Genomic DNA, 24,332 nt, shown 5'->3' on the forward strand with positions numbered 1-24,332 from the left:
AGTTTGTTGTTCTCACAATGACAACGCTGACATCTCCGCTAAGGACAGCAGTGATAAGCCAAGGTGTCTCGGTACGTTTACCATGATTGGTACATCGGTGAACAGAAGACATTGTCATCCCACACCACTTCATCCAATTTTTGAGGTGTCATGTGGCTAAAAAAAAAAAAAAAAAAAAAAACTCAAAAACCCTTTGCTTTCTGTCAGGCTTTTATCCCGTGTGAGGACCTACAACATGAAAGCTAGAAAGCCAGCTACATGGCATGTGACCGGAGTATGGGACACAATATAACTCAAAAACAGGGAATTCTGGGAGATTCATCTGTGCTTCATCCATTAAACCCGAGTGACCTTGAGAGGCGCAGCAGGACGCAGCGAGAGGACTGACCACGGTCATTGATGTTCTGCTGAAAGGTCATGTGAGGAGAAGGCACAGAAAGGTTAATGGAGAATCAAAGGAGAAGGACGTGGTCACACTCATGGTGGTCAGAAGATGAAAGTGACCGGTGCTGACCTCATACTGCAGGAGAGACTGTGATCTCTAGAGACCACCCTCACCAGGAAGATGAGAGTGATCACTGATATTCATATACCTGGTGATTCCATCAGCAGAATAGTGAGCGCAGCTCTGGAGTATAATACAGGATAAGTAATGTATGTACACAGTGACTGCACCAGCAGAATAGTGAGCGCAGCTCTGGAGTATAATACAGGATAAGTAATGTAATTTATGTACACAGTGACTGTACCAGCAGAATAGTGAGCGCAGCTCTAGAGTATAATACAGGATAAGTAATGTAATGTATGTACACAGTGACTGTACCAGCAGAATAGTGAGTGCAGCTCTGGAGTATAATACAGGATAAGTAATGTATGTACACAGTGACTGCACCAGCAGAATAGTGAGCGCAGCTCTGGAGTATAATACAGGATAAGTAATGTAATGTATGTACACAGTGACTGCACCAGCAGAATAGTGAGCGCAGCTCTGGAGTATATAATACAGGATAAGTAATGTATGTACACAGTGACTGTACCAGCAGAATAGTGAGCGCAGCTCTGGAGTATAATACAGGATAAGTAACGTAATGTATGTACACAGTGACTGCACCAGCAGAATAGTGAGTGCAGCTCTGGAGTGTAATACAGGATAAGTAACGTAATGTATGTACACAGTGACTGTACCAGCAGAATAGTGAGCGCAGCTCTGGAGTATAATACAGGATAAGTAACGTAATGTATGTACACAGTGACTGTACCAGCAGAATAGTGAGCGCAGCTCTGGAGTATATAATACAGGATAAGTAATGTATGTACACAGTGACTGTACCAGCAGAATAGTGAGCGCAGCTCTGGAGTGTAATACAGGATAAGTAACGTAATGTATGTACACAGTGACTGCACCAGCAGAATAGTGAGCGCAGCTCTGGAGTATATAATACAGGATAAGTAATGTATGTACACAGTGACTGTACCAGCAGAATAGTGAGCGCAGCTCTGGAGTGTAATACAGGATAAGTAACGTAATGTATGTACACAGTGACTGCACCAGCAGAATAGTGAGCGCAGCTCTGGAGTGTAATACAGGATAAGTAACGTAATGTATGTACACAGTGACTGCACCAACAGAATAGTGAGCGCAGCTCTGGAGTGTAATACAGGATAAGTAACGTAATGTATGTACACAGTGACTGCACCAGCAGAATAGTGAGCGCAGCTCTGGAGTGTAATACAGGATAGGTAACGTAATGTATGTACACAGTGACTGCACCAGCAGAATAGTGAGCGCAGCTCTGGAGTATAATACAGGATAAGTAACGTAATGTATGTACACAGTGACTGCACCAGCAGAATAGTGAGCGCAGCTCTGGAGTATAATACAGGATAAGTAATGTAATGTATGTACACAGTGACTGTACCAGCAGAATAGTGAGCGCAGCTCTGGAGTATATAATACAGGATAAGTAATGTAATGTATGTACACAGTGACTGTACCAGCAGAATAGTGAGCGCAGCTCTGGAGTGTAATACAGGATAAGTAACGTAATGTATGTACACAGTGACTGCACCAACAGAATAGTGAGTGCAGCTCTGGAGTGTAATACAGGATAAGTAACGTAATGTATGTACACAGTGACTGCACCAGCAGAATAGTGAGCGCAGCTCTGGAGTGTAATACAGGATAAGTAACGTAATGTATGTACACAGTGACTGCACCAGCAGAATAGTGAGCGCAGCTCTGGAGTATAATACAGAGTACAGAGGTAAAGGTACAGTATAGGATAAGGGTTTGGACTGTGTAGCTTGAGGTGAAAGCCCCTTAGATGAGTCAGGGACAAAACTCCCATCTGTATCGCTTGTTCTGGTCACGGGTAGATTGATGGGTTTAACCTGCCCAGAGAAGATTCAGCCTCAGAGCTCTGATCCCACTCAATCCACTGGAGAGTTTTCTGTCCATTGATCTGGATATCAGGGAAAAGTTCAAGACAAGTTCATTTATAAATATGGGGGATGTAATGAGCAGTCCCCCGCCCCCGCCCCCCCAAGTCACCACAAGTGAAGGAGACATGAGCGGCCGTATGACATGTCCAATGTTTATGTAAGAGAGAACCAAGCCTCTCGTATTGTAACCACATTGTACATTGTTAGGATTACATGGGTGGAGAGGTCTGTGGCCTGGAGCCAAGGGATTCATTACCCAAACCCTGCACATGAGGAAGAGGTCCATCATCCCAAAGTGTCCACAGCCAGCAATGTCCTGGGGGATCTGTTCACAGCAATGCTCCACTCCTCCCGTGTCAGCCATCTTTACTGCAGCAGAGCTGACAGACCCTCTATATACTACACCGCACAGGACAGGTCCTCTATATACTATACCACACAGGAGAGGACAGATCCTGTATATAGCACGCCGTGTAGGTGTAGTACAGTGTGTGCTGTGTGTAGACAGTAACCTCTCCTGGATTTTTGCCAGTTCTTCTATTGCACCATCAGTCTTCTGTCATGTTGTATCCAGCACAAGAAAACACAAAGCTTGTGTAATATCGTTTACAAAGTACAGGAAACTGAGAGCGACGCCCATGGCAGGAACATTAGACATAAAAAAGAGACTGGAACCTTTCTTGTGAAATTTCCTAGAACAGTTACACTGGAGAACGAGCCGCAGCAATACCGCCACAGGTGGAACGAGAGAGGGACGGGCTGATAATTTTAGGCTATCCTTATTTTTTGGAAGAACAGGAAAAAAAATGTATTTGTGGTTTTCCCTCTTGCAACACAGTCCAAGTAACAAGACGTCTCGACATGTCTTTATATTGTACGCCTATAACCTATCTCAACGTTGAGCGTCCTGGTGGTTGGGAGAACAATGAACTGGAATGACAGAAGAGGTACTTGGGGGTGAACCATTTTGAAGAAGGATCGTCTTATTGGAAGCATGGCGCATAGTGATCCATTTTGTATCGTAATTGAAATTGGACATCACCTCCCAAGCCTAGCACGGTATCAGTGTGGACGTAAACCATCAGGAGGTATTTACATGACATCGGGCTACGAGCTAGACGTCCAGCTACACATGCTCCATTGAGCTCACATCACCTCTCTCCAAAGCCATCATGGTGCACAGTAAGACGACGATGGAGGTCTGTCTTCTTCAGTGACGAGTCTCACTTTTGTCTCATACCCAATGATCACTTGGGATTGGTCTGAAGATCACGTGAGCATTGTCATGAAGAGGCCTTGACGAGGAAATATCACACCGATCCTACTTCCAGCATTATGGTGTGGGTGGCGTAATCTACGGTAGCCGGACCCCTCTAGTCTTAATTTCAGATACACTGATTTGACTGTCCATTCCTACAAAGTTTCTCGGAAACCATTTTTTAACAGGACAACAACAGGCCACGTGTTGCTTGTGATACTGTGAGCAGCCGATGTGGTCTAAACATGGTACCATGGCCTACAGCATCTCCTGACTTGCTTCCCATCGAGCAAATCTGTGATGTCATCGGTTGGCAATTGCTGCCGGCGGCCAATCTTGATGATTTGTGAGTCTAAGTGCATTAGGCGTGTCATAACGTTCCTCAGGCGACCATCAATAACCTCAATAACAGTTGCGTAGGTGCTGCGATTTCAGCACATGGTGCTCATACTCGATACTGAATAAATCAAGAAGTTTTTATTATTTGGCTTCCATTTTTCTCATGATCGTTAACATGTCTATCCACCGAGATTTCTTGAATTCCAAGACTTTTCCATCTTGGCGTTGGGAGGTTTAAGTACTATAATACTGCCCCCTACTGAGAGGACCTCACTTGTCATTGGCAGTATTACATGTCTGGTGACATATCATGGTACAGTCGTCCGGTTCTGTATCCTGAACCCTCAGCTAAGCGCTTGCACGGAGCTCCATGGTGTTGGTATCAGTCACATTGTGAGATTTTGGCTGGCACGTTGCGTCCTCCTTCTCAATGCCTGTATTGTTCCGATGTAGAGTGGCAGCTCAGAGATGACTTTCGTCCTATTGTTGAGATTTCCAAACAGTTTTTCTTAGTCACATGGTATTCGGAGCTGGCCGCAGGGAGTAGTAGTATGGGGATAATAAGGGCATTGAGTATAGAGAACAGTGCCTGTCTCATCCATCACCCTCAGCGTCCTCAGTGACTGGGGGCCGGATAATCGATGTACAAGTCTCATGATGACACATGGCGCTCTCACTGGTTAATCTTCTAGATACATGTGGCTTCTGGATCTTTTCATCCTTGTGCTTTCCTTCTAGTCATCGCAAGTGTTGATCCCGTTTATTACAGGACGTCTTGCACTATAGTTGTGTCACAGCGGTCACCATTATTTCCACTTATAAGTTATTCCCTTAATAGTCCCACCATGGGGAAATACCATAGCGCTACAGCTTTTACTGCAAAGAATCCTTTCCATATGTAGCCAGTCCGGTGAATGCCAGTAGAACGTTGCTGACCTGACTACATTGTGTCCGCTGTAACGTTGGACGGAGGAGAAGTAATGCTATGGGGTTGTTTTTCAGGGGTCCCCTAGTTCTAGTGAAGGGAAATCTCCCAGGTCACAAATGAAGGTCCATAACACATGGTTGGTGGAGTTTGGTGTGGAAGAACATGACTGTCTGCAAAGAGTCCTGACCGCAACCCCATCCAACACCCAAGCATTGAACTAGAATGGAGATGTTGAGCCGGGCGTTCTCCGGGGTCTGACTTTACTAATGCCCTTCTGGATGAATTTGTAAAAATTCCCACAGATACTTCCAAAGAAAGCAGAAGAAATAGAGGAGAAACTTCAGCTCCGATAGACAAAGGAAGATCTCTGTGACCAAACCTTGGCTTAGAGGCAACAATTGAGCCCCATAACCTGACACATACGACAGGTTGGACAACTCTATTTTACAGGTTGCAGACAGTGGCACGCCGAACACCCTGTGGGCGCTATGCCAGTGACCGAGGCCCGCCATAGAATTAGCAAGTGACCTAACAGCTGAAGCCATGATGCATCCACTGCTGGTCTAACGCTGCACAGAGGAAGCTACAAAAATAGAATGTTTCTATGGAAACAGGACAAAAATGATTTGGCCTAAAATGTCAAAAATACCAGAAAAACAGAGATGACATTTTCCTGTTCTCGCAAAGTCCCGGTGCTTCAGATTCCGCAGACAACACTTAAGAAATGGTTAAAGGGCTCCTTGCTTTTATAAACAGGGGGTGGAGTGGAACCGAATATGAGCCTGTGAGGGGGGTCGGAGTCCTCTAGGGTGACCCAACGGAGTAGAACATTGTGAGGACACACGTATGAGGAGACATCATGAACACCCATCTCTCACCCGGTACTGCTGCGGAAGTTCTGCTTGTAGCTACACACAACGGTGAACACAGTTTGAAATGCCACCACTAGATGGCAGGAAAATCTCTACACTCTGGCCACGGGTTGTCGATACAGCAAGTCTGGCCCTGGCAACTAATCTGTAAGTGGATGAGGTCCGATGTGTCTGACATGGCCTACAGATAAATATTCCTCCAGCAAACAGTCGCCAACCTGCCTGATCTGCATAAGAGCCAAGTCAGAGAAATTGTTACAACACGCCTGGCTCTTCCACACCCCCGCTGAGAACTTCAGACCTCTTTTGGTTCCTCCTCCACCCTTCTTGCCCCCTCCAGGTTTTATAATGTGTAAAAACCTGAGTTTTACTTTCGTCATCCAGGGTGGAGTTCCAGTATATACTAGTTATACATTACAATAGTAATAACACAAGGTTTACAATTTCGGGACAACTTTCGTCATAATGATCTTCACTTGGGGATCTGGCTGGGCGGGTGGCGGGTTCTTGTACTGCGGCATCTGTCGTACAGATGTGAACTGCAGAGTCGCTGGGCCACAGTCAGTGGGGTCTGGATAATGCAGATTCCCGACAATGGTCTCCATACTGTGAGATGAGTCACAGAATAACTGGAAGATGGAGTCACAGGCACCGCCGAACTGTGCGAAGAGACGACCACAACAACCTTCTCTGTGGCCACTCGGCTGACGCTTCTTGTTTCCCCAAATCCTTAGCTCTGCCGCCCGGTTTATTCACCTTTTTCTTTGTTTCTCATCGGCCTTTGTTCTTTGCCAATCCCTTCGCTTGTCCATCAAGTAGAGTGACAAGAGAGAACGCAGACACACAAGGCCGGACACAACTCTGACCTCGTCTCCCGATATCACCCCAGTAATCTCCAGTCCACAACCTGCCCCCCCCACGTCTCTGACCTCATCTCCCGATATCACCCCACACGTAATCTCCAGTCCACAACCTGCCCCCCCCCCCACGTCTCTGACCTCATCTCCCGATATCACCCCACACGTAATCTCCAGTCCACAACCTGCCCCCCCCCACGTCTCTGACCTCATCTCCCGATATCACCCCAGTAATCTCCAGTCCACAACCTGCCCCCCCCCCACGTCTCTGACCTCATCTCCCGATATCACCCCACACGTAATCTCCAGTCCACAACCTGCCCCCCCTACGTCTCTGACCTCGTCTCCCGATATCACCCCACATGTAATCTCCAGTCCACAACCTGCCCCCCCCCCCACGTCTCTGACCTCGTCTCCCAATATCACCCCACATGTAATCTCCAGTCCACAACCTGCCCCACCCACGTCTCTGACCTCGTCTCCCGATATCACCCCACATGTAATCTCCAGTCCACAACCTGCCCCCCCTATGTCTCTGACCTCGTCTCCCGATATCACCCCACATGTAATCTCCAGTCCACAACCTGCCCCCCCTATACGTCTCTGACCTCGTCTCCCGATATCACCCCACATGTAATCTCCAGTCCACAACCTGCCCCCCATATGTCTCTGACCTCGTCTCCCGATATCACCCCACACGTAATCTCCAGTCCACAACCTGCCCCCCTATACATCTCTGACCTCGTCTCCCGATATCACCCCAGTAATCTCCAGTCCACAACCTGCCACCCCCATATGTCTCTGACCTCGTCTCCCGATATCACCCCACATGTAATCTCCAGTCCACAACCTGCCCCCCATATGTCTCTGACCTCGTCTCCCGATATCACCCCACACGTAATCTCCAGTCCACAACCTGCCCCCCTATACATCTCTGACCTCGTCTCCCGATATCACCCCAGTAATCTCCAGTCCACAACCTGCCCCCCCCATACGTCTCTGACCTCGTCTCCCGATATCACCCCACATGTAATCTCCAGTCCACAACCTGCCCCCCATATGTCTCTGACCTCGTCTCCCGATATCACCCCACACGTAATCTCCAGTCCACAACCTACCCCCCCCCACGTCTCTGACCTCATCTCCCGATATCACCCCACACATAATCTCCAGTCCACAACCTACCCCCCCCACGTCTCTGACCTCGTCTCCCGATATCACCCCACACGTAATCTCCAGTCCACAACCTGCCCCCCCGCTACGTCTCTGACATCGTCTCCCGATATCACCCCACACGTAATCTCCAGTCCACAACCTGCCCCCCCTCCACGTCTCTGACCTCGTCTCCCGATATTACCCCACACGTAATCTCCAGTCCACAACCTGCCCCCCCGCTACGTCTCTGACATCGTCTCCCGATATTACCCCACACGTAATCTCCAGTCCACAACCTGCCCCCCCGCTACGTCTCTGACATCGTCTCCCGATATTACCCCACACGTAATCTCCAGTCCACAACCTGCCCCCCCCCCACGTCTCTGACCTCGTCTCCTGACACATAATCTCCAGTTCCTGCTGATTCTTTCAGCCATTCACATGATATGGATGGTCCATGACATTGTATCACGAGACTTTTGGCACCTGAATACTGGTGGGGGCGCTGGATGTGCCCCACCCTGAGTCCCCCACCATGCGCTCCCTTAAATCCCCTTGTGCAGATGGTTCCATCACTCCCTCTATGTTTCGGGCACTGGGGAGAATCGCTTTCACGTGAGATTGACGGAGAATTTATAACAAGTGAGTCTGAAGGATCCAGGTCACGCGTGTCCGCCATCAGCACTGGCAGCTACTGAGTAACTAATGTCAGCTATGGAGGGGGGGGGGGATTACCTGTCAGGTGGGTTTGACTGGGGATGGAGTTCACCTGTCAATCCTAAAGAGAAGGGGAACCAGTCTGTCAGGAGGGGAGATCACCTGTCAGTCAAGAGGGGATTTGGGGGTGGGGTCACCTGTCAGTCAATCACCCTCTTAGTCAGGGTGATAGTTACCCCCTGTCGGGCTTGCCCACCTGTCTGACCTTTCTGTTGTCACTCTGAGGTCATCCTGTTAGTCGGGGTGGTTGTAGTCACCTATTGTTGGGTCTGTCACCTGTCTGAGGTTGGTGTAGTGGTCATGTATTGTCAGGTCTTACCCCTGAGGTCACCTGTCAGTCAGTCGTTTAGTTGTAGTAGTCACCTGTTGTCAGGTCTGTCACCTGGGCAATCACCTGTTCTTGGGTCTGTCACCTGTTGTCAGGTCTGTCACCTGGGCAGTCACCTGTTCTTGGGTCTGTCACCTGTTGTCAGGTCTGTCACCTGGGCAATCACCTGTTCTTGGGTCTGTCACCTGTTGTCAGGTCTGTCACCTGGGCAGTCACCTGTTCTCGGGTCTGTCACCTGTTGTCGGGTCTGTCACCTGGGCAGTCCCCTGTTGTCAGGTCTGTCACCTGGGCAGTCACCTGTTCTTGGGTCTGTCACCTGTTGTCGGGTCTGTCACCTGGGCAGTCACCTGTTGTCGGATCTGTCACCTGAGCGGTCCCCCGTTGTTAAGTCTGTCACCTGGGCAGTCACCTGTTCTCTGGGCAGTCACCTGTTGTCCTGTCTGTCACCTGGGCAGTCACCTGTTCTCGGGTCTGTCACCTGTCGTCCTGTCTGTCACCTGAGCAGTCACCTGTCGTCCTGTCTGTCACCTGAGCAGTCACCTGTTGTCCTGTCACCTGAGCAGTCACCTGTTGTCCTGTCACCTGGGCAGTCACCTGTTCTCTGGGCAGTCACCTGTTGTCCTGTCACCTGAGCAGTCACCTGTCGTCCTGTCTGTCACCTGAGCAGTCACCTGTCGTCCTGTCTGTCACCTGAGCAGTCACCTGTCGTCCTGTCTGTCACCTGGGCAGTCACCTGTTGTCCTGTCACCTGGGCAGTCACCTGTCGTCCTGTCTGTCACCTGAGCAGTCACCTGTCGTCCTGTCACCTGGGCAGTCACCTGTCGTCCTGTCTGTCACCTGGGCAGTCACCTGTCGTCCTGTCACCTGGGCAGTCACCTGTTGTCCTGTCTGTCACCTGAGCAGTCACCTGTTGTCCTGTCACCTGACAGCGGCGCCGTCGCTCTGAGGTCACCTGTAGGTCGCCGCTGGTTACCCGCCATGCTTTGCGGTAAGCTCAGGCTGCGGTTGCCGGGCAGTGAGGTAAGAGCCGATCACGTGACCGCTCGGAGTTGAGGTGTTGGGGCCCAGAGAACGGGGCGCTGCCGGGGAACTCAACAACAGCGCAGATCCCGCCCCCTCCTCATGAATATCCAACTCATTATCATTGCCGGGGCCCGCCCACTCAGCGTGTGACGCGGCCGCCAGAAAGCTCCGCAGCTCCGCCCACAACTGCTGAATATTCTGCCAGCTGTTAGCACGGGCCTGAGGCTCCGCCCAACTCCTGGAATATGCAGATAAGCCGCCCCATAGCTCCCGCCCAGTCTCTGAATATGCAGCTATTTGATTAGCATAGACCCGCCCCCCGGAGCGGCAGTGCTGTCTGGCGGCCCCTCACACTGACGGCCATTTGTATCGCGGCGCAGGGACCCCCGCCCCGGGCATGGCCGGCTGGAAGGACGGCTCGGTGCAGGACAAGTACCGGCTGGTGGTGGTGGGAGGCGGCGGGGTGGGCAAGTCTGCGCTCACCATCCAGTTCATCCAGGTGGGTACCTGTAGGGCCACTGTGCTGGAATGTGGGGCCCCCGGGAGGTGGAGCTTGTCCTGAGGGACAGACCGGGGGCCCCACTGCCTGTGATTGGGGGTGCAGGTGCTCCGGGTCCTAGTGCCCGCCATTGGTGATGTGTGTCTGATGGGAGTAGTTGTCCTGCTGTGTTATATTGGGGGAGGGGGGATTATTGGGGTGCAGTCAGTATATGGGGGGCAGGACTCTTGTCATAGTGATCTGTAGCCTTCCAGCTGTTGTGGTACTACAACTCCCAGCATGCAGAGAGGGGCGACAGCTGGCAGCCGCAGGTCACCGCCCCCAAGTTCTGGTGGCGCCCTGTTGTCTGATTTGTCATAGTAAGCACTCACGTTTTCTGTAACTGCCAATCGCCAAATTTCCGATAATTTATCTGTACGATATTTTCTTTACGTGACCGTTAGGGGGCGTGGCCAATACATTGCATGAGCGGGGACGTATGTATGCTATACAGCAGGGGATCATGTGACACGTCTCGGGAGACTCCTGGCCAGTCTCGAAGGGGTCACTGCCATTTTCGTATCCTGACGCATTTTCGCTTTGTTTTGACCTTATTCCGATGTCTCCTGCTGGGGGTTGTAGTTCCTGAAATCAAAAAGTGTCCCCATAAGTCCTTTACTTGTTCTCATCTTAGTTTTATCTGCTTCTGGGAAAGCTGGGTGACCGCCATTATCGTCCTCACTGTTTCTTAGATCCAGGCCGGATACAAAGTGACAAACCCTCAGCTGTGTGGTCAGGACGGAGTATAAATAAGAGTGTTCCAGTCACTGACAGTAACCAGAGATCTTGAAAACGTTGAAGAATTGAAGCTCAAAGTCTGTTAGAAAGTTCTAGAAGGTCAAAGGCGGATTCTCCAGATTGTGTCTGAGCTGCAGCCGGGTCCTGTGTGCACTTTACACTACTTGTATGTGCTGCGTCCGGAGGATTCTGAGAGCAAGTGCACGGACCGGCGTAAAGGTTACTCCTCAGCACCTGGTGCGCTCAGTCCAGGGGTGCCGCCGTGCGCTCAGTCCAGGGGTGCCGCCGTGCGCTCAGTCCAGGGGTGCCGCCGTGCGATTAGTTCAGGGGTGCCGCCGTGCGCTTAGTCTAGGGGTGCACTTGTTGCGCATTGTCCCAGGTGTTGGCTTGCACCAGGTGCTCTTTGTCAGGCAGGATGGTCAGCATTTGGCCCTGTGGGGCTGATCAGCGCCCGTCACGCTTGATCTTGTTGGGGGTCGGTCAGCGCCGTCATGCTTTTCCCTGTGGGGCTGGTCAGTGCCTGTCACGTTTGACCTTGTGGGGCTGGTCAGCGCCTGTCACGCTTTGCCCTGTGGGGCTGGTCCGCGCCCGTCACGCTTGGCCCTGTGAGGCTGGTCAGCGCCTGTCATGCTTTTCCCTGTGGGGCTGATCAATGCCTATCACGCTTGGCTCTGTGGTGCTGATCAGCGCCTGTCACGCTTGGCCCTCTGGTGCTGATCAGCGCCTGTCACATTTGGCCCTGTGGGGCTGGTCAGCGCCCGTCACCCTTGATCATGTTGCAGGTCGGTCAGCACCGGTCCCGCATACATTGACATCCAGCAGAGACAAATACACATGACATTAGAAAGTCCTGTAATCCAGCATTGCTGTGGTGATGGAAGGGTTACAGGGCAGAGTGCGCTCCCGCAGCGTACGGCGCCATGTTTTGCGGTCGGGTTGGACGCAGCTGTTGTTGTTCAGACCTCTTGCTGCCAGCTGTCATTCGCTGACCGGTCCTCCCTCCCCTCCCTTCCCCCTCGCCGCCATCTTGTCCTGTCATTTTTAGCTGTATACGTTTGTCACCCGCGTCGCCTGTACGTATACGTGATGCAGGTGTTCACCTCCAGTCACCTCCAGAGCTGCATTCCTAATTCTGCTGGATTCCTGTTGGCGCCATGACCTGGCTTATATCATTGTTGTTCTGTGATTGCAGATTTGTGTGTGACTGGAGTATAAGACCTGATGATGCCACTCGTATCAGCCATATTGGTTGTCACCCAGCTTTCCCAGGAGCCAGGTAAGTATATTCTCTGGCTGATCAGCGGTGACCTTGCTGGTGCGGCGCCGTCTCTCGCCACCACTCCTTCTAGAACATTGATCTGAGGAGACGAGAAAATATTAACCAAACGGCTGGAGCGCGCCGCAGGCGTTCAGGGTCGGGCGCTCGGCCAGAACGACGTTTATTTATACTCAGGAAACCCCACATGTGTGTGATCCCACTGATCTGTACACAGCGCTATTTACTGATCCTGCCGCGGTCCCTGGACGTTATCGCTGAAGGTCGAGGAAACAATGGCGTCTTAAGGATACGAGAAGTACAAAACGCACCGCACTCCTCTATCTGATCGTCTGTTCATCCAGAGCTCCCTAGTCCATGAGTGTGGGAAGTGCAGGACAGCAGCTCTCCTCTATCTGGCCATCACTTTATCTTGAGTCTGTCATGTACTTCTCATATAGATGAACCAGGAAGCTCAGGATGAGCAGACAATCAGATAGAGGAGTGCTGCCTGCCATGTGCCCATCGACAAAGACAACATAGTGAGGTGAGCTGACCGCGACAATGATGACGTGCGATGAGGGACCATGATAATGAAGACGATGAGTGACCACGGCAGTGGCGGCGAGTAATATGCGAGCAAGGAAGTCACAACACTAGCCGACCGCGGAAACGATGACAGTGAGTGATGAGGGACCATGACAATGACTACAGCGAGCAATGAGGGACCACGACAATGACTACAGCGAGCAATGAGGGACCACGACAATGACTACAGCGAGCAATGAGGGACCACGACAATGACTACAGCGAGCAGTGAGGGACCACGACAATGACTACAGCGAGCAGTGAGGGACCACGACAATGACTACAGCGAGCAGTGAGGGACCACGACAATGACTACAGCGAGCAGTGAGAGACCACGACACTGACTACAGCGAGCAATGAGGGACAATGACTACAGCGAGCAATGAGGGACCACGACAATGACTACAGCGAGCAATGAGGGACCACGACAATGACTACAGCGAGCAATGAGGGACCACGACAATGACTACAGCGAGCAATGAGGGACCACGACAATGACTGCAGCGAGCAATGAGGGACCACGACAATGACTACAGCGAGCAATGAGGGACCACGACAATGACTACAGCGAGCAATGAGGGACCACGACAATGACTACAGCGAGCAGTGAGGGACCACGACAATGACTACAGCGAGCAGTGAGAGACCACGACACTGACTACAGCGAGCAATGAGGGACAATGACTACAGCGAGCAGTGAGGGACCACGACAATGACTACAGCGAGCAATGAGGGACCACGACAATGACTACAGCGAGCAATGAGGGACCACGACAATGACTACAGCGAGCAATGAGGGACCACGACAATGACTACAGCGAGCAATGAGGGACCACGACAATGACTACAGCGAGCAGTGAGGGACCACGACAATGACTACAGCGAGCAGTGAGGGACCACGACAATGACTACAGCGAGCAATGAGGGACCACGACAATGACTACAGCGAGCAATGAGGGACCACGACAATGACTACAGCGAGCAATGAGGGACCACGACAATGACTACAGCGAGCAATGAGGGACCACGACAATGACTACAGCGAGCAGTGAGGGACCACGACAATGACTACAGCGAGCAGTGAGGGACCACGACAATGACTACAGCGAGCAGTGAGAGACCACGACACTGACTACAGCGAGCAATGAGGGACAATGACTACAGCGAGCAATGAGGGACCACGACAATGAGTACAGCGAGCAATGAGGGTCCACGACAATGACTACAGCGAACAATGAGGGACCACGACAATGACTACAGCGAGCAATGAGGAACCACGACAATGACTACAGCGAGCAATGAGGGACCACGACACTGACTACAGCGAGCAATGATCGACCACGACAATGACTACAGCGAGCAATGAGGGTCCACGACAATGACTACAGCGAGCAATGAGGAACCATGACAATGACTACAGCGAGCAATGAGGGACCACGACAATGACTACAGCGAGCAATGAGGGACCACGACAATGACTACAGCGAGCAATGAGGAACCACGACAATGACTACAGCGAGCAATGAGGGACCACGACAATGACTACAGCGAGCAATGAGGGACCACGACAATGACTACAGCGAGCAATGAGGGACCACGACAGTGACTACAGCGAGCAATGAGGAACCACGACAATGACTACAGCGAGCAATGTGGGACCACGACAATGACTACAGCGAGCAATGAGGAACCACGACAATGACTACAGCGAGCAATGAGGGACCACGACAATGACTACAGCGAGCAATGAGGAACCACGACAATGACTACAGCGAGTAATGAGGAACCACGACAATGACTACAGCGAGCAATGAGGGACCACGACAATGACTAAAGCGAGCAATGAGGGACCACGACAATGACTACAGCGAGCAATGAGGGACCACGACAATGACTACAGCGAGCAATGAGGGACCACGACAGTGACTACAGCGAGCAATGAGGAACCACGACAATGACTACAGCGAGCAATGAGGGACCACGACAATGACTACAGCGAGCAATGAGGGTCCACGACAGTGACTACAGCGAGCAATGAGGGACCACGACAATGACTACAGCGAGCAATGAGGGACCACGACAATGACTACAGCGAGCAATGAGGGTCCACGACAGTGACTACAGCGAGCAATGAGGGACCACGACAATGACTACAGCGAGCAATGAGGGACCACGACAATGACTACAGCGAGCAATGACTACAGCGAGCAATGAGGAACCACGACAATGACTACAGCGAGCAATGAGGGTCCACGACAGTGACTACAGCGAGCAATGAGGGACCACGACAATGACTACAGCGAGCAATGAGGGACCACGACAATGACTACAGCGAGCAATGAGGGACCACGACAATGACTACAGCGAGCAATGAGGGACCACGACAATGACTACAGCGAGCAATGAGGGACCACGACAATGACTACAGCGAGCAATGAGGGACCACGACAATGACTACAGCGAGCAATGACTACAGCGAGCAATGAGGAACCACGACAATGACTACAGCGAGCAATGAGGAACCACGACAATGACTACAGCGAGCAATGAGGGACCACGACAATGACTACAGCGAGCAATGAGGGACCACGACAATGACTACAGCGAGCAATGAGGGACCACGACAATGACTACAGCGAGCAATGAGGAACCATGACAATGACTACAGCGAGCAATGAGGAACCACGACAATGACTACAGCGAGCAATGAGGGACCACGACAATGACTACAGCGAGCAATGAGGGACCACGACAGTGACTATAGTGAGTGACGCAGCCACTTCTCATCACTCACTGTCATGGTCGCTCATCACTTACTGTATTCATTGCTGTGGCCACGTTTTTCTCTTAATGAGATGAGCGACCATGACATGACCGTGTACGACTGGGCGACTACAGCAATGACAACGGGAAGCAAAGATGGACCATAGAAATGACAATAGTGAGTGATGAGTGACTGTCTCAATGATGGCGAGCCAAGTGCGATCATGGAAATGAGGACTGCGAGTCATGAGAAACCATGGAAGTGATCCGTGAGGGACCTCGGACGTGACAACAGTGAGCGGTGAGGGAGCGGAATCGATGGATGTTCTTGAGTTGGAGGCGGCAGGAGGTTTGAATGTGTGACTTGAACTTCTTTCTTTCTTACTTGCTGTCTCTCTCGCTCTTTCTTCTTTGTCTCTCTCGCTCTCTTTCTTCTTCTCTTACTTGCTCTCTCGCTCTTTCTCTCTTACTTGCTGTCTCTTGCTCTCTTTCTCTCTCTCTTGCTGTCTCGCTCTCTCGCTCTTTCTTTCTCTCCTGTCTCTTTCTTTCTTACTTGCTGTCTCTCTCGCTCTCTTTCTTCTTTGTCTCTCTCGCTCTCTTTCTTCTTTGTCTCTCTCGCTCTCTTTCTTCTTTGTCTCTCTCGCTCTCTTTCTTCTTTGTCTCTCTCGCTCTCTTTCTTCTTTGTCTCTCGCTCTCTTTCTTCTTCTCTTACTTGCTGTCTCTTGCTCTCTTTCTCTCTCTCTTGCTGTCTCGCTCTTTCTTTCTCTCCTGTCTCTTTCTTTCTTCTCTGCTGTCTCTCTCTTTCTTCTTTGCTGTCTCGCTCTCTCTTTCGATCTGTCTATTGTGGTCACAGTTGTCACTTTGCCAGGTTACTCACAAGGAAACTGTCGGGTGTGACTCTGCCGTAGTAAACACGGAAAACACCTTTCCCCTCTTACGGTAATCGCCGCCATCTCCAGCGCAGCAGCCTTCTAGTAAAAGCAGGAAGGTAAGATGGCGCCGACTACTGTGTGCCGCGGCGGAGGACAACTGCGCCAGTCAGTAACCTGGGCACAACCTCTGCCGGGCCAATGAACATGGTGGATCTATCAGAAAAACCATCAGATCTGATCCTCCAGTCCCAGATGATGGGACCGCCATGTCTATGCTTCCCCTTGTGTTACGTTCCAGTTACAGCAAGAGCTGCGTTTACCATTTTTGTAGTTTGTGAAGTTTGAGCGCAGCTCTGGGTGTGAGCGGAGTATAAGGCGATGTAGCTCGGTGGGATGATGAGGTGCGAGGAGGCATTGTCATAGTATACGGACTTGTCACCGCAGCCTGATGTCACCGAGGCAGCGAGTCCTGACTCACCCCGGGCTCCTCTCCTGGCCGCACTTCAGGCGGTGAAGTCATCCCGCATAGTATTCTGATCCTGCAGGAATCTTGGCTCGGGCCCCCGGGTGTCTGCATTGCTGTGATGTCATCGGAGGGTTTAACCCCCTGTGAGCCTGCCTGCTGCCCTTCTATCACATGGGGGGGGCGCTCTGCAGTATTTCAGTCCACATCATAGGGATAGCTCTGCTTGCTGTCAGTGACTGCACATACAGCGGATGGGCTGGTAATTGACTTCTCTCTGATCTGTGCTCCAGGGGGCGGTGTAGCCAAGATGGCGGCCGGCCGTGGCGGTGTAGAGGATGAGGGTAGTAGTCCCCTTGGTTGGAATGCCCTTGATATACGGTGCGGGATAAGCGATATGTGCTGCTCTCTTAAAGGGGTTGTGCTGTTAAGGACACTTACCCCCTATCTATGACCGCTGGATACCCTAAAGGTCCTCCAAGTCCTCCTTGTAAGCTCCATGGCGGTGCTCTATTGACTTCTATGTTGCTGCCGGAGATTACAGAGGGGTCCCGGTGTTCGGACCCCCAGTAATCACACGCCCCTATCCTGTGGACCAACCTACTCTCACGCCAATGATGCAAAATCTGTCACCTGGACAAAACGTGCACCATAGCGGCAAGAGGTACACTACCCAAAAGTAGCCCTTGAGAACCTTTCTATAGGACAAGGGAAGCGCTTACGCCCTCTTGTGTCTAATCGAACCACACCTGTAATCATTGACCTATCTGCCTGAGACATCACTGCAGTAATCTGACATTGTATCTGAGGGCGGTATTTTTTATTGTTTTTGTCAATGAGCCTATATCGCAGCCCTGTACGTTACCGTTGCGGTATATCCCCCTTCGTTATATCCCCCCAGGTATGTACCTTTCCTGCATATCATCCCCCACTCTATAACACCCCTCCCCCCGTATACCGCCCTCTTGTATATACTCGGTCTTGTTGATGTTTGTGGTTTCTTTCTTACGCTTTATAAGACAACAGGATGTTCTGTATTTGTGTGCGGTGTCGGCGGCCGCACCCGGATCCTGCCTGTCAGAATTTCACTCCTTCTTTTGTTGCGGGGGGTCTCTTGTCATCGTGCGATGACCCCCCCCCCCCCCATCATGGTGGGGACGCAACCGCCATCTTGTCCAGGCCGGACTTCAAGTCTGTTGAGCCACAGTCCCCGCTGAAGGATGAAGACCCAGCTTTCCTACAGTCCTGAAAAACTTGGGTAGTATTTCTAAACTCCGCCCTCTACCGCTGCATCTGAGTCTGGGAAAGCTGGGTGAGTCTGTATAGCAGATAATACATTGTATCACCCAGCTTTCCCGCTTCTTCATTGTGTTTTATGGACCCATTTTTTGCTGGTCAGCTTTAGGATTATTTGGGGGGGAGGAAGTCTGTCTCCTGAATATATTCCATAACCGTCACGCCCCCTCCCCAGACAGAGCGCCCCCGCCCCGCCAGCCCTCAGACATCAGGTCACAGAAATAGCTACTAGTATGTAAATCAGGGGGAGCTAAAAATGCTGCGAGAGGGGGAAATCGGGCTGGAAACCCCCCTGCAGAGCGGACCAACCCGCATATCACACTGTGAGCACTGCTTCATACACCGCTACATCTTATACTCCAGTCACCTCCAAAGCTGCAGTCATAATTATTCTCTTATTAATAATCTGGTGACTGTGGCTCCTCCCACATGTCATATCCCGCACATCACACACTGCTGTACGATGGACGCCGCTCTCACGTTTCACCGTCTCGCTTCCACATACCTGGGATGCCATAAAGTGTCTATGGAGGGTCTGCAGCTGTCCACATCTCTACAGGACTGCGACGTGTCCAGGGTCCTCGTAGTCTGGAGAAACCCCCCAAGTGTTTAATCACCGAGGAACTCTAATAAGACGCTGGAATCTTAATCTCTTTCCCAAAATAATCTGTAAATGTCCAAATATACACAAAACCTGTCACTATATACAGCTGTATACAGGAGCCAACCATTAACGTAACCGGGGGGTGGGGGATATATCACCAGCGAAGCGTCATCAGCCAGTAATAGAAGTGATCCCATGTCATAAATATATATATATATATATATATATATATATATATATATATATATATATATATATAGAGAGAGAGAGAGATAGACAGTATTATAGTAGTTATATTCTTGTACATAGTAGTAGTATTATAGTAGTTATATTCTTGTACATAGGAGCAGTATTATAGTAGTTATATTCTTGTACATAGGAGTAGTATTATAGTAGTTATATTCTTGTACATAGGAGGTAGTATTATAGTAGTTATATTCTTGTACATAGGGGGCAGTATTATAGTAGTTATATTCTTGTACATAGGAGTAGTATTATAGTAGTTATATTCTTGTACATAGGAGTTAGTATTATAGTAGTTATATTCTTGTACATAGGAGTAGTATTATAGTAGTTATATTCTTGTACATAGGGGGCAGTATTATAGTAGTTATATTCTTGTACATAGGAGGTAGTATTATAGTAGTTATATTCTTGTACATAGGAATAGTATTATAGTAGTTATATTCTTGTACATAGGAGTAGTATTATTGTAGTTATATTATTGTACATAGGGGGCAGTATTATAGTAGTTATATTCTTGTACATAGGAGGCAGTATTATAGTAGTTATATTCTTGTACATAGGGGGCAGTATTATAGTAGTTATATTCTTGTACATAGGAGCAGTATTATAGTAGTTATATTCTTGTACATAGTAGTATTATAGTAGTTATATTCTTGTACATAGGGGCAGTATTATAGTAGTTATATTCTTGTACATAGGAGCAGTATTATAGTAGTTATATTCTTGTACATAGGAGTAGTATTATAGTAGTTATATTCTTGTACATAGGAGTAGTATTATAGTAGTTATATTCTTGTACATAGGAGTAGTATTATAGTAGTTATATTCTTGTACATAGGAGTTAGTATTATAGTAGTTATATTCTTGTACATAGGGGGCAGTATTATAGTAGTTATATTCTTGTACATAGGAGGTAGTATTATAGTAGTTATATTCTTGTACATAGGAATAGTATTATAGTAGTTATATTCTTGTACATAGGAGTAGTATTATTGTAGTTATATTATTGTACATAGGGGGCAGTATTATAGTAGTTATATTCTTGTACATAGGAGGCAGTATTATAGTAGTTATATTCTTGTACATAGGGGGCAGTATTATAGTAGTTATATTCTTGTACATAGGAGCAGTATTATAGTAGTTATATTCTTGTACATAGTAGTATTATAGTAGTTATATTCTTGTACATAGGGGCAGTATTATAGTAGTTATATTCTTGTACATAGGAGCAGTATTATAGTAGTTATATTCTTGTACATAGGAGTAGTATTATAGTAGTTATATTCTTGTACATAGGAGTAGTATTATAGTAGTTATATTCTTGTACATAGGAGCAGTATTATAGTAGTTATATTCTTGTACATAGGAGGTAGTATTATAGTAGTTATATTCTTGTACATAGGAGCAGTATTATAGTAGTTATATTCTTGTACATAGGAGGTAGTATTATAGTAGTTATATTCTTGTACATAGGAGGTAGTATTATAGTAGTTATATTCTTGTACATAGGAGCAGTATTATAGTAGTTATATTCTTGTACATAGGAGGTAGTATTATAGTAGTTATATTCTTGTACATAGGAGCAGTATTATAGTAGTTATATTCTTGTACATATAGTTGATGATACTCTGTATACCTGTAGGTTATTTATTTAGCACGCCCCCGCTCTATGATATGTATATGTGTGTATATATATATATATATATACACACACACACACACACACACACACACACACACACACACACACACACACACACACACACACACACACACGAGCGTTTTCCATCTTTCTCCTCTGATATCTTCTAGCTTTGCAGGTGTCACCTGGATTATATTGTTCATCCCACGTAATATCTGGATGACGCCAGCACATTATCTGATCCTCCTGTTCTTCTTCTTTTTCTTGGGGTTATTCGGCAGCTGGAGGTTATTTTGGGGTTGTTGTTTTTTCTCTTTTGTTTTTACGTGTTATTGAGAAGCTGATCCGTCCTAATGAAGTAGATATATGGCGTCTGCCGGCGGTCACTGGGTGCAGACAGACCTCGGTCTAGACATTGCAGATTGATTGTGAAATTCATTATGAGATGTCCAGGGACAATAGAGTGCTCTGCGGTGCGAGGCCTTAAAGTGAACAGTCCCATCTATGTACGGCGGAGCGCATTGGGACGGTCACAGAATGGATATTCGGCACGCCTCACATCCATGGGGTAGCTGTAGAAGCCAGACTTGTCGTTGTTTCTAGATAGATGGGAATGACCTGTTGTATATACCCCACCGGTGAATTCCTTTGTATTACACTTGTGCACACTGTAAACCCGACAGGTGATGGATTTGCTGCTGGTGACGCCTAGTGGTGAGATGTGGTAATGACCTGGTTTGGGTCTTCTTTGTACCTGGCGGTGACGCTCTCCTCTCCTCTTCCTCCTACAGTCTTACTTTGTCACGGACTATGACCCGACCATTGAAGACTCCTACACTAAGCAATGTGTTATCGACGAACGCGCCGCGCGACTCGACAGTGAGTAATAACATTATATCTCACCTAAATAAACCTGATTGTGATGTCACCAATATATACGTCCTGGACTAACACCGCTGTCTGTATCCTAGTCCTGGACACCGCGGGGCAGGAGGAGTTCGGAGCCATGAGAGAGCAGTACATGAGGACTGGAGAAGGCTTCCTACTGGTGTTCTCCGTGACCGACAGAGGAAGGTGTGTTACATACATGTAATCGCCGCCCTGTGATGTGGGCGGGGCTGTGACAACCTTAGACATGATATACTGTACTGTAGTATACAGTGTGTGATCTCATGTCCATATATTACTATTATATCAGCGATGTCCGTATTGGGACAGGCTCTGAGTTTTCTTCTCGCCTCGGTTGTTCCTCTCTGACGTTCTCCGATCATTATAAAGATTTCTCGTTTTATTTGCAGCTTTGAAGAAATTTATAAATTCCAGAGACAAATCCTCCGAGTAAAAGACCGAGATGAGTTTCCTATGATCTTGGTCGGTAACAAAGCAGATCTCGAGCATCAGAGACAGGTAAGTGACCTTGGTAGTATACAGCTGTTAGAGATGAGCGAGTACTGTTCGGATCAGCCGTTCCGAACAGCACGCTCCCATAGAAATGAATGGAAGCAGCTGGCACGTACACTTTGCCGACGGCCGGACGCTTAACCCCCCGCGTGCCGGCTACGTCCATTCATTTCTATGGGAGCGTGCTGTTTGGAACGGCTGATCTCTAACAGCTATATACACTATGACGTGTGTGTGTGTATATATTGTGATGTGTGCAGACTCTGCAGTGATTGGCAGACCCTTGAGCTGTCCCGCCATCTCCTCCTTCTATCGAGGCTTCCTTGGTCTGTATGCTGCCATGTCCTAGTGAAAAGTGACTATCCTCCATGTCATGTAATGTCATATCTTCACCAGCAGGTGGCAGGCGACATCACATAGAAACTTTACTAACCCTGAAGGAGGAGGGGGTTGCGGAGACAAGTCAGGAGCATTGGGGGTGCAAGGGGGAGTCACTGTAATGGGGGGACACATATACATATTATACGTACATTTAAATATATATCCGCACTGTGATATGTCCGGGACTGGGCCCAGCAGGACAGACTGTTCCCGCCTCTTCTGCGGTCCATACACCAGTCCACCGGTCAGTCCGGGGTCACAAGTCACGTCCGACACTGTCATATTGTTCTTGGTCTACTCAGGTAACCCAGGAAGAAGGGCACCAATTGGCGCGCCAGCTAAAAGTGACGTATATGGAGGCGTCTGCGAAAATCCGGATGAACGTGGATCAAGCTTTTCATGAGCTGGTGCGAGTAGTCAGGTGAGAGCGCAACGTTCTCTCCGAACGCAGATGTGAACCAGGCCGCAGTCTGGAGTCCTTACCATTTAGCCGTACGATATGCGATTGTAACAAAGCCTCAGCTGTGAGATGTATTAGGTCAGGACTGAAACGTTGTTCCATTGGACGAGGAATTGAAACGCACGACAACTCCCATCATTCACGGACTCCATTTTTCTTCTGTCCGCAGGAAATTTCAGGAGCTGGAATGTCCGCCATCTCCAGAGCCGACGCGGAAGGAGAAGGACAAGAAGGGCTGTCACTGCGTCATCTTCTAGAAGCGTCCACGCTGATACTTGGCGTCTTGTCGGAGCAGCGTTTTGTCTATCTCAGTACACGACACCAGGATGGCCTTAGTCCATGAGACCCCCGGACGCCGGACAGTCCCTCGAAGCCCCGCCCCCACACAGGAGAGAGCAGGTCTCCCCGGAAGTTCGCCGCCATATCACAGCCAACTATAAACTCGTAATAAATTGTACTTCGTTGTCTTCAAGTGGTAGCAGCGGCGGTCCGGTGGCGAGGGCGCAGCGTGTGAGGCGTGTCCGTGGGGAGTTTTTTTGTTTAATCTGTTCTCACTTTTTTCACGTTCACGTTTTGAATTGATTTCTGACGCGTTTGAGGATCAGATTTCGATTCGCCAAGTATCCGGTTTTAAGTGTCCTTTACTTTTAAGATGGCGGTTGTTCTAAGTTATGAGCCTGTCAATCTCCAATGGTGTTAATGCGGAGATTCGCGCAGGGGGCGGTTCCCTGATCGGGTGATCAGTGTCGCGTTGATCGGTTCCTTGGCGACTTTTCACCGTCGTTTTTATTGTTTTCGCCTTTTCTAGCGGTAATGTAGCAGTTCGTCTCTAAGCCAAGTACTGAGGACTCTGACGTACCGAGATGTCATTCGCCCGCCCGGCGCAGAGAGCGGAAAAAGCTGGTTGTCAAGTAACTAAGTGCCTGAGATGAACTCTGACCCTGGAGGAATGAGCGTGACTATGGCGTCATACGCAGGCGGTGAGCGTCTTAACCGTTGCCAAATTCTGAACATAATAAAGATTATTGGTGTAAATTTTGGAGTGTTTTGCGGCTCCACCCCCTCAACGATTTCGCCGTCCAGTTATATGCCTCAAATGTGACGACATGAGACTTAAAGGGCTATGTCAGTCTCCTAAAGGGTGCCACCCCGTAAAAACAGCGCCA

The 24,332-nt window shown here is 49.2% G+C and overlaps 1 protein-coding gene across 1 annotated transcript; it reads left to right on the top strand.

The window, feature by feature from the left end:
- The first annotated feature begins 10,225 nt into the window (after positions 1 to 10,225).
- On the top strand, positions 10,226 to 24,195 carry RRAS2 (RAS related 2). Its single transcript, XM_075280945.1, has 6 exons — positions 10,226 to 10,418; positions 21,716 to 21,803; positions 21,896 to 21,998; positions 22,223 to 22,331; positions 23,009 to 23,127; positions 23,336 to 24,195. Exons 1-6 carry the CDS (start codon positions 10,317 to 10,319, stop codon positions 23,421 to 23,423), a joined length of 609 nt encoding a protein of 202 aa, XP_075137046.1. The 5' UTR covers positions 10,226 to 10,316; the 3' UTR covers positions 23,424 to 24,195.
- The last annotated feature ends 137 nt before the right edge of the window (positions 24,196 to 24,332 follow it).

This window comes from Leptodactylus fuscus, chromosome 7 (assembly GCF_031893055.1).
Source record: "Leptodactylus fuscus isolate aLepFus1 chromosome 7, aLepFus1.hap2, whole genome shotgun sequence".
NCBI classification, from domain to species: domain Eukaryota; kingdom Metazoa; phylum Chordata; class Amphibia; order Anura; family Leptodactylidae; genus Leptodactylus; species Leptodactylus fuscus.

Coding starts and splice junctions, on each gene's coding strand:
- RRAS2 (XM_075280945.1), top strand. CDS start 10,317: ATGGCCGGCTGGAAGGACGGCTCGGTGCAGGACAAGTACCGGCTGGTG. Junction 10,419..21,715: donor TCACCATCCAGTTCATCCAG/GTGGGTACCTGT, acceptor TTCCTCCTACAG/TCTTACTTTGTCACGGACTA. Junction 21,999..22,222: donor TCCGTGACCGACAGAGGAAG/GTGTGTTACATA, acceptor TTTTATTTGCAG/CTTTGAAGAAATTTATAAAT.